Source organism: Chelonia mydas, chromosome 20 (genome assembly GCF_015237465.2).
Source record: "Chelonia mydas isolate rCheMyd1 chromosome 20, rCheMyd1.pri.v2, whole genome shotgun sequence".
Classification (NCBI taxonomy): domain Eukaryota; kingdom Metazoa; phylum Chordata; order Testudines; family Cheloniidae; genus Chelonia; species Chelonia mydas.
This window is the reverse complement of record NC_051260.2, coordinates 17,981,580-17,993,915: the sequence shown is the minus strand read 5'-3', so window position 1 is coordinate 17,993,915 and position 12,336 is coordinate 17,981,580. Positions and strand designations below refer to the sequence as shown.

General features: G+C 61.7%; 1 protein-coding gene across 2 annotated transcripts; it reads right to left on the bottom strand.

Annotated features, from left to right (window-relative positions):
- Positions 1-1,329: 1,329 nt before the first annotated feature.
- On the bottom strand, positions 1,330-11,744 carry S1PR2 (sphingosine-1-phosphate receptor 2). Of its 2 annotated transcripts, none has more exons than XM_037888037.2 (2): positions 11,467-11,744; positions 1,330-4,365 (listed from the first exon to the last, which is right to left on the bottom strand). In XM_037888037.2, the coding sequence occupies exon 2, from the start codon at positions 4,266-4,268 to the stop codon at positions 3,216-3,218; it is 1,053 nt and encodes a 350-aa protein (XP_037743965.1). In that variant the 5' UTR covers positions 4,269-4,365; positions 11,467-11,744; the 3' UTR covers positions 1,330-3,215. The 2 variants fall into 2 exon arrangements, with proteins under 2 accessions (XP_037743965.1, XP_037743964.2); XM_037888036.2 differs by lacking the exon at positions 11,467-11,744 and adding an exon at positions 4,646-4,733.
- Positions 11,745-12,336: the final 592 nt, after the last annotated feature.

The window sequence follows — 12,336 nt, the reverse complement described above, 5'->3', positions numbered from 1 at the left end:
GCAGACGCTGAGTCCATCGGCCCAGCTGCACCTCCCCCTGCCTCGCTCCTTGCTCAGCAGGTCCCCGAGGCATCAACAGGAAGCGATGCTCCGTCTGAAACGTCCTGTTCTGAGAAAGCAGAGGATGGACTCGGAGCCAGCAGCCCCAGCCGGCCCGGTCACGGCCCCAGCAACACAGCCGCCCCTCCCGCCACTCGGCGCAGCGAACGGAGCCATGAGAGCGGGACTGGCCAGGGCAGGCCAAGTGCTGAGCCGGCCCCGGGCCTGGAAAACCTGCCCTGCCCGGAGCCCCGGGAAACCCAGAGCGACAGGGGCTCGGCCGGCTCCAGCCACGGGCGCTATTTGGAAACTCACTGTGGCCAAAGGGGCAACTTAACACGGGCCCCCCACCCCCGACCTGCAGCCCCTGCTAGCCCAGCCCTGGGCCCCCCCGCAGCTCTGCCGGTGCCCCTCACTCCCGACCCGCAGCCCCCTGCTAGCCCGGCCCTGGGCCCCCCCGCAGCTCTGCCGGTGCCCCTCACTCCCGACCCGCAGCCCCTGCTAGCCCAGCCCTGGGCCCCCCCGCAGCTCTGCCGGTGCCCCTCACTCCTGACCCGCAGCCCCTGCTAGCCCAGCCCTGGGCCCCCCCGCAGCTCTGCCGGTGCCCCTCACTCCCGACCCGCAGCCCCGGCCAGCCCAGCCCTGGGCTCCCCCTCAGCTCTGCCGGTGCCCCTCACTCCTGACCCGCAGCCCCCTGCTACCCCAACCCTGGCCCCCCCCCCGCAGCTCTGCCGGTGCCCCTCACTCCTGACCCGCAGCCCCTGCTAGCCCAGCCCTGGCTTCTGACATGAGGGGATTTGGGGCCCAGCCTGTCCCCCCAACTCGCTGCAGCAGCCTGGGGGTTGAGACTAGGTCCCATGGCAAGCAGAACAGCATCTGTCAGCCCTGAAACAAAGTGGGAGGGGAAGTGGCCTGACCACAGGTTCCCGATTCCCCCTGTGCCATGGGCGGCCCCTGCTAGCCAACCTCCCACTCATCCCCGGGCCCTGCCCCCCCAATACCATGGACTCCCCCCAACACCCTGCTGCCCCCAGAACCAATCCCTGCCCCCGACCGTCTGCCCCAGGACCCCCCTGCCCCCGGGGCCTCCCTCCCCCCACCCTTGGGGTCCTGGTTCTACAATGCGACACCTCTCCTTGATCCCCATGAACACTCCCCACCCCAGGGTGCTGCTCTCACGGACCGGGGGCGGGTTCAGAGCACCGGACCCCACAGCGCGTGTGGGCGGCAGGCGCAGGGGGCAAGGACGTGGCCGGGGTGGGAGGAGGAATCACACGGACAAGTGGCCACTACAGAAGCAAACTTTTAATCCCATTGGTGCCAAGGGCCATTTGTACAGAGGTGGCTCGTGCGGCCCAGACCTGGGGGCTCCTGTAGTGTTTGCCAGGGACGGGGTGCGTCCTCCCGGCCCCCCACCCCAACGGCGCTGCGTGTGCACTAAAGAACCAGGTCCCGACCCCGCGCTCACGTGGCACTGGGCCTCCCCCTCGGCCAGAGCACCCCGAGGCCGGAGGAGCGGACAGACAGGGGTGAAAGCGGAAGGCAGAGGTGCTGGAATGGGGGGGGGGGCCCTGCAACCCCTGGCTTGCAGCGGTTTCGATCACTTCACTGGCTCTCAGCCCCCCACTGCACAAACGGTTCCAGCAACCCTGGGGACAGGCCGGGACACAAGGACGCACACCCCAGACCCACTGGCCAGGTCCCTGCCGGCACCACGTCCGGAGGGGGCCGGGGGCAGCGGGTTATTTTAAAAACCTTAACCCCCCCCCCCCCCCCCCCAACGTGCTGGGTAGGGCTGACGTTCCCACGCCCGCCTTCCATTCTCATTCACAAAACAACCCCACACCCCCGCGCCTCACGGGCAGGTTGCTGCACATCGGGCCGTGATTCATTCTCCCAGTCAGGCCGGGGACACGCCCGCCCGCCCGCCCAGCGGCCCCCGCCGAGGGCACCCAGCGAAGCCCCAAGCCAGGAGAGGCCTGTGCCCCTGGGCTGCCAGCGCCAGGCGGAGCAGAGACCTGTCCTGGGCCAGGCCTAGCGGGGGGCACGTGAGAGCTACACCCCCCGCCACACACACACACACAACCCAGAGACACAGTGCACCACACAGACAGACACGCACACACTACACACTTGCTCTAACCAGGCGTGGGCCCTGGAGGGTTCTCGCCCCGCTCCCCACCCAGCCTCTTCCGACTGCAGCTGGGGGCCGGGGGCTCCGAGGCTGCGGCGAGCGGGGCCCTAGGGGACCCCAGACAGACAGGCAGGCGGACGGCTAGGTACTGGAGGGACGGACAGACAGCTGCACAGACCTGAAGACGACCAGCGAACAGACCCTGTTGTCGAAGCGAGGTCTGGGCTGGACGGAGGGACAGAGAGGCAGCCAGGGACGGAAAGGCCCACAGATTGCAGGGAGGGGGAGAGACAGATGGGGAGGGGCCGATGGACAGCCCAGCAGTGCCCCTGGCCCCTGCAAGAGCCCATCCCACCCCCAGGTCGGCTGGCGAGGCCGCCCCAGCGGGTTTCAATTGCACGTCCCATGGGGGAGAGGAGCTTCGGGGGGCAGCACTGGGGCAGGACCCCAGTTCATCCTGCCCATGACAGCGATTGCTCGCCACACGGGGCTGGGCGCCATGCCGGGGGCACCTGGTGCCCCGATCCTACCAGCTGGCCAGGGAAAATGTGTGTAGTGAGGCTTTGGTCCTGACTGTGCACAGACCCCCCACTCCGCGCCCCCCGGGCCGGGCTCGGGGCAGCAAACCCCTCGCTGCCAGCCCCCTCCTCCCGCCCCAGGGCTTCCACCCCAGCAGGGCAGGTGGCAGTCCACCCCACAGGCAGACCGGGGCGGAGCTGAGCTCCCAGCAGGGCAGGGCATCCGCCGGAAAGGCCTCTGGGCCAGCGGGCGTGGACCCAGGCAGCCTCCGCCCAGCCCCCGGGCGCGCGCCGGGTGAGCGTGGGCGTGCGGCTGGCGTGAGGCCGTGCTGGGAGCAGGCGGGATCCCGGCAGGAGTGGGTGGCGCTCGGGAAGACGGCATCACATGAACCAGATTGCCAGTAACCGGAGAGTCCCCGCCCTCCTTGCCCCGACAGAGCCACGCTCTGCAGCCTCCCGCGGCCCGGGGGAGAGCCGGCTCTGGGCCGGCTCCCTTCGTACCAATCAGCCGGCTCTGCAGCGCCTCACACCGAGGTGGTGCATTCCCGCAGGATGGGCGAGGTGGGCAGCTCTTGCTTCTGGGTGCCGTGCTCCAGGGAGCTGGAGCTGCGGAGTGGCACCATGCAGCACTTGGCCGGCTTGCCGCACCCTGCCCCGCCCCAGCAGCAGAGCACCCGCAGGAACTCCTTGCGCATGTCCTTGCTGCGCAGCGTGTAGATCACGGGGTTGACGGCCGAGTTGAGGGCGGCGAAGCTGAAGAAATAGTCCGCCTTGTAGAGGACGGGGCAGGCCTTGATGGCGCACGAGGTGTCCAGCAGGAGGATGATGAAGGCTGGCAGCCAGCAGACGATGAAGGCCCCCAGCACAATGGTGACTGTCTTGAGCAGGGCCAGGGTCTGCGTGCCGGCGATCTCGGCGTGGCTGGAGCGGACGATGCAGTAGATGTGGCCGTACAGCACCACGATGGAGAGCAGGATGGCGGTGAAGACGGTGACCACGAAGAGGATGTAGCGCTTGGAGTAGAGGGGCAGGACGGTGGAGCAGTCCTCCAGCTGCCCCATGCAGTTCCAGCCCATGATGGGCAGGCCCCCGATGGCCACCGAGATCACCCAGCAGGCCCCAATCAGCAGCACCATGCGGCAGTTCTTGTCGCTGCCGTACAGCTTCACCTTGGTGATGGCCACGTGCCGCTCAATGGCGATGGCCAAGAGGCTGAGGACCGAGGCCGCCAGGGTGGCAAAGGCCGTGCCCTCCCGCACGAACCACTGCACCGGCGTCAGCGAGAAGGTGTAGCGCCCCGAGAGCAGGACGTTGGCCATGAAGGCCAGGCCGGCCAGCAGGTCGGAGAAGGCCAAGTTGCCGATGAAGATGAACATGGCCGAGTGGAACTTCTTGTTGCGGTAGACGGAGAGCAGCACCAGCAGGTTCTCCAGCACAATCAGGCAGCACAGGACGACAATGGTGACGGAGACGGGGTCGCGCCCCGGGCTCAGCTGGCTCTCGGTCAGCCCCTTGGTGTAGTTGTAGTGCTCCCGGATCTTCAGCGGGTTGAAGTAATCCTTGTAGATGCTCCCCATGGCTGCCCCTGGGCCGCCCCGGTCACAGCGCCGCCCGGCCCCGGAGCTCGGCGTCACGGGGCGCAGGCCATGGCAGCGTCGCTGGGGGCGGGTGCACCTGGAGGCAAAGGCAGAGGAGGGGTCAGCGCTGACTGGGGGGGGGGGGGGGGGGGCAAAGCGGCTCCGAGACAACGAACGGCGCAGTAAGGGCAAGAACAGAGTGGGGGGTCAGTCCCTCCCGGCTGTCCTCCATCCATCCACCCACCCTGCCCTCCGGTATGCCTCCTCCTCCCCATCCGTCTCCCTCCTCCGTCCATCCGCCCTGCACTGCCGACAGCTCCACGCCCCAGCTGGGCGCCAGCCGCGGAAAGGGGGCGGAGGGCACAGGAACACCTCACCTGTCCAAACTCACGGAGTCCCTCGCCTGAGGAACGTCACCCTGCGGAGGTGAGTCCTGCAGGTTAACAGCCCACTGGGTAGCATGAGTTTCCTTCCCCCACGTACAGTGCATTCCACCTTCGTTTCACCCCCACCCCTCCCAGTTCTCCGACTGCAGGGCAGCGGCCCGGCTGGCTCGCGAGGGACCAGGCACATTCTCCCCCCAGCACTGCCATCCCAGCACTGAGGCCGGGCATTCGGCTGGGACCGGAACGACCGTCCCGTCGCCCCCGGGGGACGCCTGTTTGCCTTTGCTACCGGAGCTTCCTGTCCCAGCGCCGGTCCCGTCCCCCTGAGCAGGGACGCCCCGTCCAGCACACATCTGGCAGCCAGCTCTGCACTCCCTGCACTCAGCCGCGCCTCCTGCCAGCCCCAGGCAGCTGCAGCAGCCATGCACAAGTGGGGAGGGGGGGCCATGGTGGAGCTGCCCCCCCCGTCACAGTGACGCCCCGCTGCTCCCTTCCAGTAACGGGCCAGGCTCTCAGCTGGGGTCAACCAGCATCACATCCCCTGCACCAGAGCTGGGCTGGTGACCCCAGTGAGGGGAGGAGCCTTTCCGTCTGGCAGGGGAGGGGGGATGGGCTGGGAGTCAGGACACCTGGGTTCTAGTCCCAGCTCCGCTATTGACCTTGGGCGGGTCCCTGCCCCTCTTCCCCTCCTCCCATCTACTTACAGTGTGAGCCCTTCAGGGCAGGGGGTCATCTCTCCCTGTGGGTCTGTGCACGCCCGGCACAATGGGGCCCAGATCTCGGCTGGGGTCTGGGCAGAGCCCATAAAAACAGCGAGACTGGGTCAGAGCAATGGTCCATCTAGCCCAGCGTCCTGCCTCTGGGCAGTGCCGGTGCCAGGTGCCCCAGAGGGAATGAACAGAACAGAGCAATTATAGAGTATCCCATCCCGTGTCATCCAGTCCCGGCTTTTGGCAAACAGAAGCTAGGGACACCCAGAGCATGGAGTTGCATCCCTGTCCACCCTGGCTAAAAGCCATTGATGGACCTTTCCTCCAGGAATGCAGTTAATACTTTTTTGAACCCAATTATACTTTTGGCCTTCACAACATCCCCTGGCAGTGAGTTCCACAGGTTGACTGCATTGTGTGAAGAAATACTTCATTTTGTTTGTTTTAAACCTGCTGATTATTAATTTCTTTGGGTGACTCCTGGTTCTTTTGTTACGAGAAGGGGTAAACAACACTTCCTTCTTCACTTTCTCCACCCCATTCATGATTTTATAGACCTCTCTCAGATCCCCCCTTAGTTCTCTCTGTTTCAAGCTGAATAGTCCCAGGCAACAGAGGGAAAATTACTTTTTCAAGTGCAATTCAATTCCATGATTGAATTCGCCTTGTTAGCACTACAAAAAGTAATCTTCCCTCTGTTGATATTCACCCCTTCTTGTCAACTGTTGGAAATAGGTCACATGCACCCTAATTGAATTGGCCTCATTAGAACTGACCCCCCACTTGGTAAGGCAACTCCCATCTTTTCATGTGCTGTGTATTTATACCTGCCTACTGTATGTTCCACTCCATGCATCTGATCAAGTGGGTTATAGCTCATGAAAGCTTATGCCCAAATAAATTTGTTAGTCTCTAAGGTGCCACAAGGACCTTTCGTTGTTTTTATCAGGCCTGAATCTCATCTACCAGTCACCCCGTTTTGTGAGATCCCTTTTGTAGCTCTTCGCAGTCTGCTTTGGACTTAACTATCTTGAGTATTTTGTATCATCTGCAAACTTTGCCAACTCACTGTTTACTCCTTTTTCCAGATCATTTATGAATATGTTGAACAGCCCTGGTCCCAGTACAGACCCCTGGGGGACACCACTATTTACCTCTCTCCACCGCGAAAACTGACCACTTATTCCTACTCTTTGTTTCCTGTCTTTTAACCAGTTACTGATCCATGAGAGAACCTTCCCTCTTATCCTGTGACAGCTTACTTTGCTTCAGAGGCTTAGATAAGGGACCTTGTCAAAGGCTTTCTGAAAGCACAAGTACACTGTATCCACTGGATCCCCCTTGTCCGCATTTGTGGACCCCCTCCAAGAGCTCTAATAGATTGGCAAGGCCTGACTTCCTGTCTTAACTCTTTCCCAACATACTGAGTTCATCTCTATGCCTCATAATTTGGTTCTTTGCTGTAGTTTCAACCAATTGGCCTGGTACCGAAGTCAGACTTACCAGCCTGGAATTGCCAGGATTGCCCCTGGAGCCTTTTTTTACAAATCCGCATCACATTAGTTCCCTCCAGGCACCTGGTCCAGAGGCGGATTTAAGCCAGAGGTTACACACCACGGTTAGTAGCTCTGCAGTTTCATATTGGAATTCCTTCAGAACTCCTGGGTGAATGCATCTGGTCCTGGTGACTTATTACTATTTAACGTATCAAGTTGTTTCAAAACCTCCTCTACTGACACCTCAGTCTGGGCCAGGTCCTCAGATCCGCCACCTAACCAGAATGGCTCAGATGTGAGAGTCTCCCTCACATCCTCTGCAGTGAAGACCCATGCAAAGAATTCATGTTGCTTCTCTGCAACAGCCCTGGCTTCCTCGAGGGCTCCTTCAGCACCTCGGTCGTCCAGGGGCCCCACTCACTGTTTGGCGGCTTCCTGCTGCTGATGCACTTAAAAAAAATTTGCTGTCAGTTTCTGTGTCTTTTGCTAGTTGCTCTTCAAATTCTTTTTTGGCCTGGCTGATTGTAGCTGGGCACTCGCTGACAGGCCTGAGGTCACGCTCCTTTCTATTTTCCTCAGTAGGATTTGACTTCCCATTTTTAAAGGACACCTCTTTACCTCGAACCACCTCTCTTACTCTGCTGTTTAGCCACGGTGGCATTTATTTGGGCTGTATCTCGCTTGTTTGAGCCTCTATTATGGTGAGTTTCAGACGTTTCCATGCAGCTTGCAGGCATTTCACTCTTGGGACTGTTCCTTTTAACAAGTGTCTTCAAATACGTGTAGTTCCCCTTTTTGAAGTCAAATGCTACTGCAGTGGGTTGTTTTGGTATTTCCCCCACTGCAAGGATGTTAAATTTAATTCATCATGGCTGCTATGACTGAGCCGTTCAGCTACGTTCACCTCTTGGAACGGATCCTGTTCGCCACTTAGGACTAAAACAAGAATTGCCCCTCCTCTGGTGGGTTCCAGGACGAGCTGCTCCAAGAAGCAGCCATTAATGGGGTGTAGAAATTTTATCTCTGTATCCCATCCTGAGGAGACGTTCCCAGTCCATATGGGGATAGTTGCAATCCCTCATTATTACTGAGTTTTCTATTTCTGTAGCCTCTCTACTCTCCCTGGGCATTTCACAATCACTGTGGCCATGCTGGTCAGGGGGTCGGTAGTACATTCCTGCTGCTAGACTCTTATTATTCAAGCAGGCAATTTTCTATGGTACCGTTATATTCATTTAAGATTTTTACTATATTTGACTGTATGCTTTCACTCACATATAGAGCCACACAGAGAATCACATAAGATTAGGGTTGGAAGGGACCTCAGGAGGTATCTAGTCCAACCCCCTGCTCAAAGCAGGACCAACCCCAACTAAATCATCCCAGCCAGGGCTTTGTCAAGCCTGACCTTAAAAACCTCTAAGGAAGGAGATTCCACCACCTCCCTAGGTAACGCATTCCAGTGTTTCACCACCCTCCTAGTGAAAAAGTTTTTCCTAATATCCAACCTAGACCTCCCCCACTGCAACTTGAGACCATTACTCCTCGTTCTGTCATCTGGTACCACTGAGAACAGCCGAGCTCCATCCTCTTTGGAACCCCCCTTCAGGTAGTTGAAGGCTGCTATCAAATCCCCCCTCATTCTTCTCTTCTGAAGACAAAACAAGCCCAGTTCCCTCAGCCTCCCCTCATAAGTCATGCTCCCCAGCCCATAGTAATTTTCATTGCTCTCCGCTGGACTCGCTCTAATTTTCTACATCCCTTCTGTAGTGGGGGCCCAAAACTGGACGCAATACTCCAGATGCGGCCTCACCAGTGCCGAATAGAGGGGAATAATCACTTCCTTCGATCTGCTGGCAATGCCCCTACTAATACGGCCCAATATGCCGTTAGCCTTCTTGGCACAAGGGTACACTGCTGACTCATATCCAGCTTCTCATCCACTGTAACCCCTGGGTCCTTTTCTGCAGAACTGCCGCTTAGCCGGTCGGTCCCTAGTCTGTAGCGGTGCATGGGATTCTTCTGTCTTAAGTGCAGGACTCTGCACTTGTCCTTGTGGAACCTCGTCAGATTTCTTTTGGCCCAATCCTCTAATTTCCCTAGGTCACTCTGGACCCTATCCCTACCCTCCAGCGTATCTACCTCTCCCACCAGCTTAGTGTCATCCATGAATTTGCTGAGGGTGCAATCCATCCCATCCTCCAGATCATTAATAAAGATGTTGAACAAAACCGACCCCTGGGGCACTCCGCTTGATAGCGGCTGCCAACTAGACATCGAGCCTGCTTTGTCATTCCTATCTATTGGCACCCCGGTGTTCCCATGTCCCACTGATTATCATTGTTCCACCGAGAGTCTGTGATGCCGGAATATTGACACATTTTATAGACGCTTGTGTACAAGTGCTAGAAGTCTAACTAAAGGCATCTGCCTTCACGGGATGTAACCGACTGGGACTCGTTTTCATTTGACTGTTTCTCTTCTCCTCCTACCTGCACTTCATCAACTTCTATCCTCTCCTCGGTACTAGGAAATAGAGAATCCCCTTCAAGAAACCCTCCCCTACGGGATGGCTCTGTCCCAACCGCGTGCTCCTCTGCGCCTGTCGGCTTTCCCCAGCTTCGCTTAAAAACTCCTCCACAACCTTTTTCCATTTTCCAGGCCACCAATCTGGCTCGGTTTCGGTTTAGGTGGAGCCCATCCTGCCTGTTTAGGCTCCTCCTTTCCCAAAAGGCCTCCAGGACCCCTCTCCTGGCCTTCCCTAGGTCACTGACCCCTACGTGTACCATGACCACCGGCTCCTCCCCAGCACTGCACATAAACTGTCCCCAGGGCTTGCCAGAGGGGTGTCCGTGGTGCGAGAGGACACCACCACCTCCCACCTGGGGATCATGTCCCGCCACTCCAATTGGACGTTCTCCTTCCCCAAGACTTTCAGCCTCCCCAACAGCCCAGCGGCTGTCAGCCGGCGGGTGGGACCCAGAGTCTCGCCGGTTTACCCCCATCCCCTTTAGCTCCTCCGGGTCAGCCACACCTGGCACAGCGGGGGCCCCAGAAGCAACGCGTGTTTCCCAGGGTTTCTATGCCCGGAACCCGGCTGCACAGACCCAGAACCCCCCCCCCCCCCCCCCCGCTATCAACAGGCACCATCAATCTCGGTCTGGGCTGCAGCGGATGCTGAGAAGCACTTCGCCCCCACGGGCAGGATACAGCTCGGGGGGGGGGGGGGCGGGGGGTTGCATGGCCTGGTCTACCGCAGGACAGAGATGACTCAGAACCAAACCCTGAACCAGGTAACCCTACAGCTGCACTTTCCAATGCCCTGTGCTAAAGCTGAACCATGAAGGAGGGAGGTCGAGTGGTTAGAGCAGAGGGGACTGGAAGCCAGGACTCCTGGGTTCTTTTCCTGTCTCTGCCACAGACTCACTGCCCCCACTCCCCTGAGCCAGTCAAGGTCTCAGATTCCTCTCTGCCAGTCCTCCCGCCCCCCCGCATAAGGCACCAGCCCAGCCATTCCCCCTGCACCGAGGCCCACACGGAAGGGGCTCTCCATGCCGGACCCCAGTGCCCTGCGGGGAGCTCTGCCGGGGCAGCCCTGGGGGTACAATGGCACTCCCGGGGAAGGAGCCTGGTGGGAGCCCCAGGACTGGCCTGTGAGCAGCTCCTCCTCTAAGGGCTGCAGCTCCAGTTCCTTCCCCAAGGCCCCAGCCTGCTCCGGGTCCCAGTGGGGAGAGGGCTCTGCTTGGGGGGGGCCTGAGGCCAAGAGGGGGCACTTCCAGGAGAAGGGCAGGGGGTGGAGGAGGAGCCTAGCTGCTGGACCAGGAGGGGCTCACCTGTGTTCTCAGCCTCCCCAGAGCCCTGCCCCACCGGGGGGGGGGGAAGGGGGAGTGGCATGACACGGGGATAGGGGGGTGTGGCTTCAGTGATGGGAGCTCCTGCCAGGTGGTGATGGGGGATGTTGGCAGCCCCCTGACCAGCAGTAAGGCCCATGGGCCCTGTGGGTTTGGGAAAACTGGTACAGTCCCACCCCCTGACCTGGAAATACAGGGGGGGGCTGCTCAGTCCCCAGCCTCCCTGCTGCAGGAATGGCCACGGGAAAATGGGGGGGGGGGGTTTGTGGGCAACTGCCCCAGGGGAACCGGGGGTTGAGACCCAGCAAAGTTGCTTCGCACAGCGCCAAGCGAAGGGCTAGACGGGTACAACTTTGGGCTACGATTCTCCAGATCCTGCTGGGGGGAAAGGCCCCCCCAGCCTGGGGCGTCCCCACCCCACCGAGCCAGCCAGAGCCCCCCAGCCTGGGGCGTCCCCACCCCACCGAGCCAGCCAGAGCCCCCCAGCCTGGGGCGTCCCCCCCCCCACCGAGCCAGCCAGCCAGCCAGCCTCCCGCCCCATTCCCCTCCGAGCCAGCCAGCCCCCCAGCCTGGGGAGCCATGTCCCCTCCGGAGCGGGTCTCCGACAGGGGTTCCCCGGAGGGGGCAGGCGGAGCCTGGGGCGGCTGCTGCGGGTCCAGCCCCACAGGCCCCCCGGCAGCGCGCCGCGCCCCGCCCCGCCCCGCCGCGGACCCTCAGCGCGCCCGGCTCCGGCCGCTCCCCGCCCGGCTACTCACGCTGGGGCGCCCCGGCTCCGGCTCCGGCTCCGGCTCCAGCCCGGGTCCCTCCCGCCGGCCGCGCCGCGGAGACGTGGCCAAGGCGCAGCCGGAGCGATTCGTCACCCCCGTTCCCGCGGGCTGTGGCTGCGCCCCCGGCGGGAGGAGCCGAGCCTGGCCCGGCCCCCCAGCACCCCCCGCCCGGCCGGGCCTCGGGGCACCCGGCTCCGCGCCCAGCTCCGGCCCCGGCCCCGGCTCCCGGTGCGCGCAGCGGGGCGAACCTTGCCCTGCCCTGCCCTGCCCTGCCCTGGCTGCGCGGGGCTCGGCCGCTCGTCGGGCGGGGCGGGGCGGGGCTGCCAAAATCGGGGGGGCCGAGATCGGCCCAGGATCTCTCGGCCGCCCTGCAACCAGCTACGCCAGGCTGCCCCCCAAGGACCCCAGCGCCCCCCTTCCAGCACCTCCCGACCCCTCCTGCACCCCCCGACCCCCTTCCAGCACGCCCCGACCCCCCCAGACACCCCAGCACCCCCAACCCCTCCTGCACCCACCGACCCCCCCAGACACCCCAGCACCCACTGACCCCCTTCCAGCACCCAGCGACCCCCCCAGACACCCCAGCACCCACCGACCCCCTTCCAGCACCCACCGACCCCCTCCTGGGGCCCCATACTCTCCAGCTCTAGCCAACCCCTCAGACACACTGTGACCCCCCAGAAACACCTGCACCCACCTGACCTGCCACCCAGGTTTCCCTGCCGCACTAGGGTCCCCAGCACACAATCCCCAGTAGCCCCCCAACATTCCTGGTCTGCCCCCCTCCCCACACCACCAACATACTCCAGTGTCCTCGTTGTCTCCACCCACCCTCCTGCCCCATGCTAGCAGCTTAAA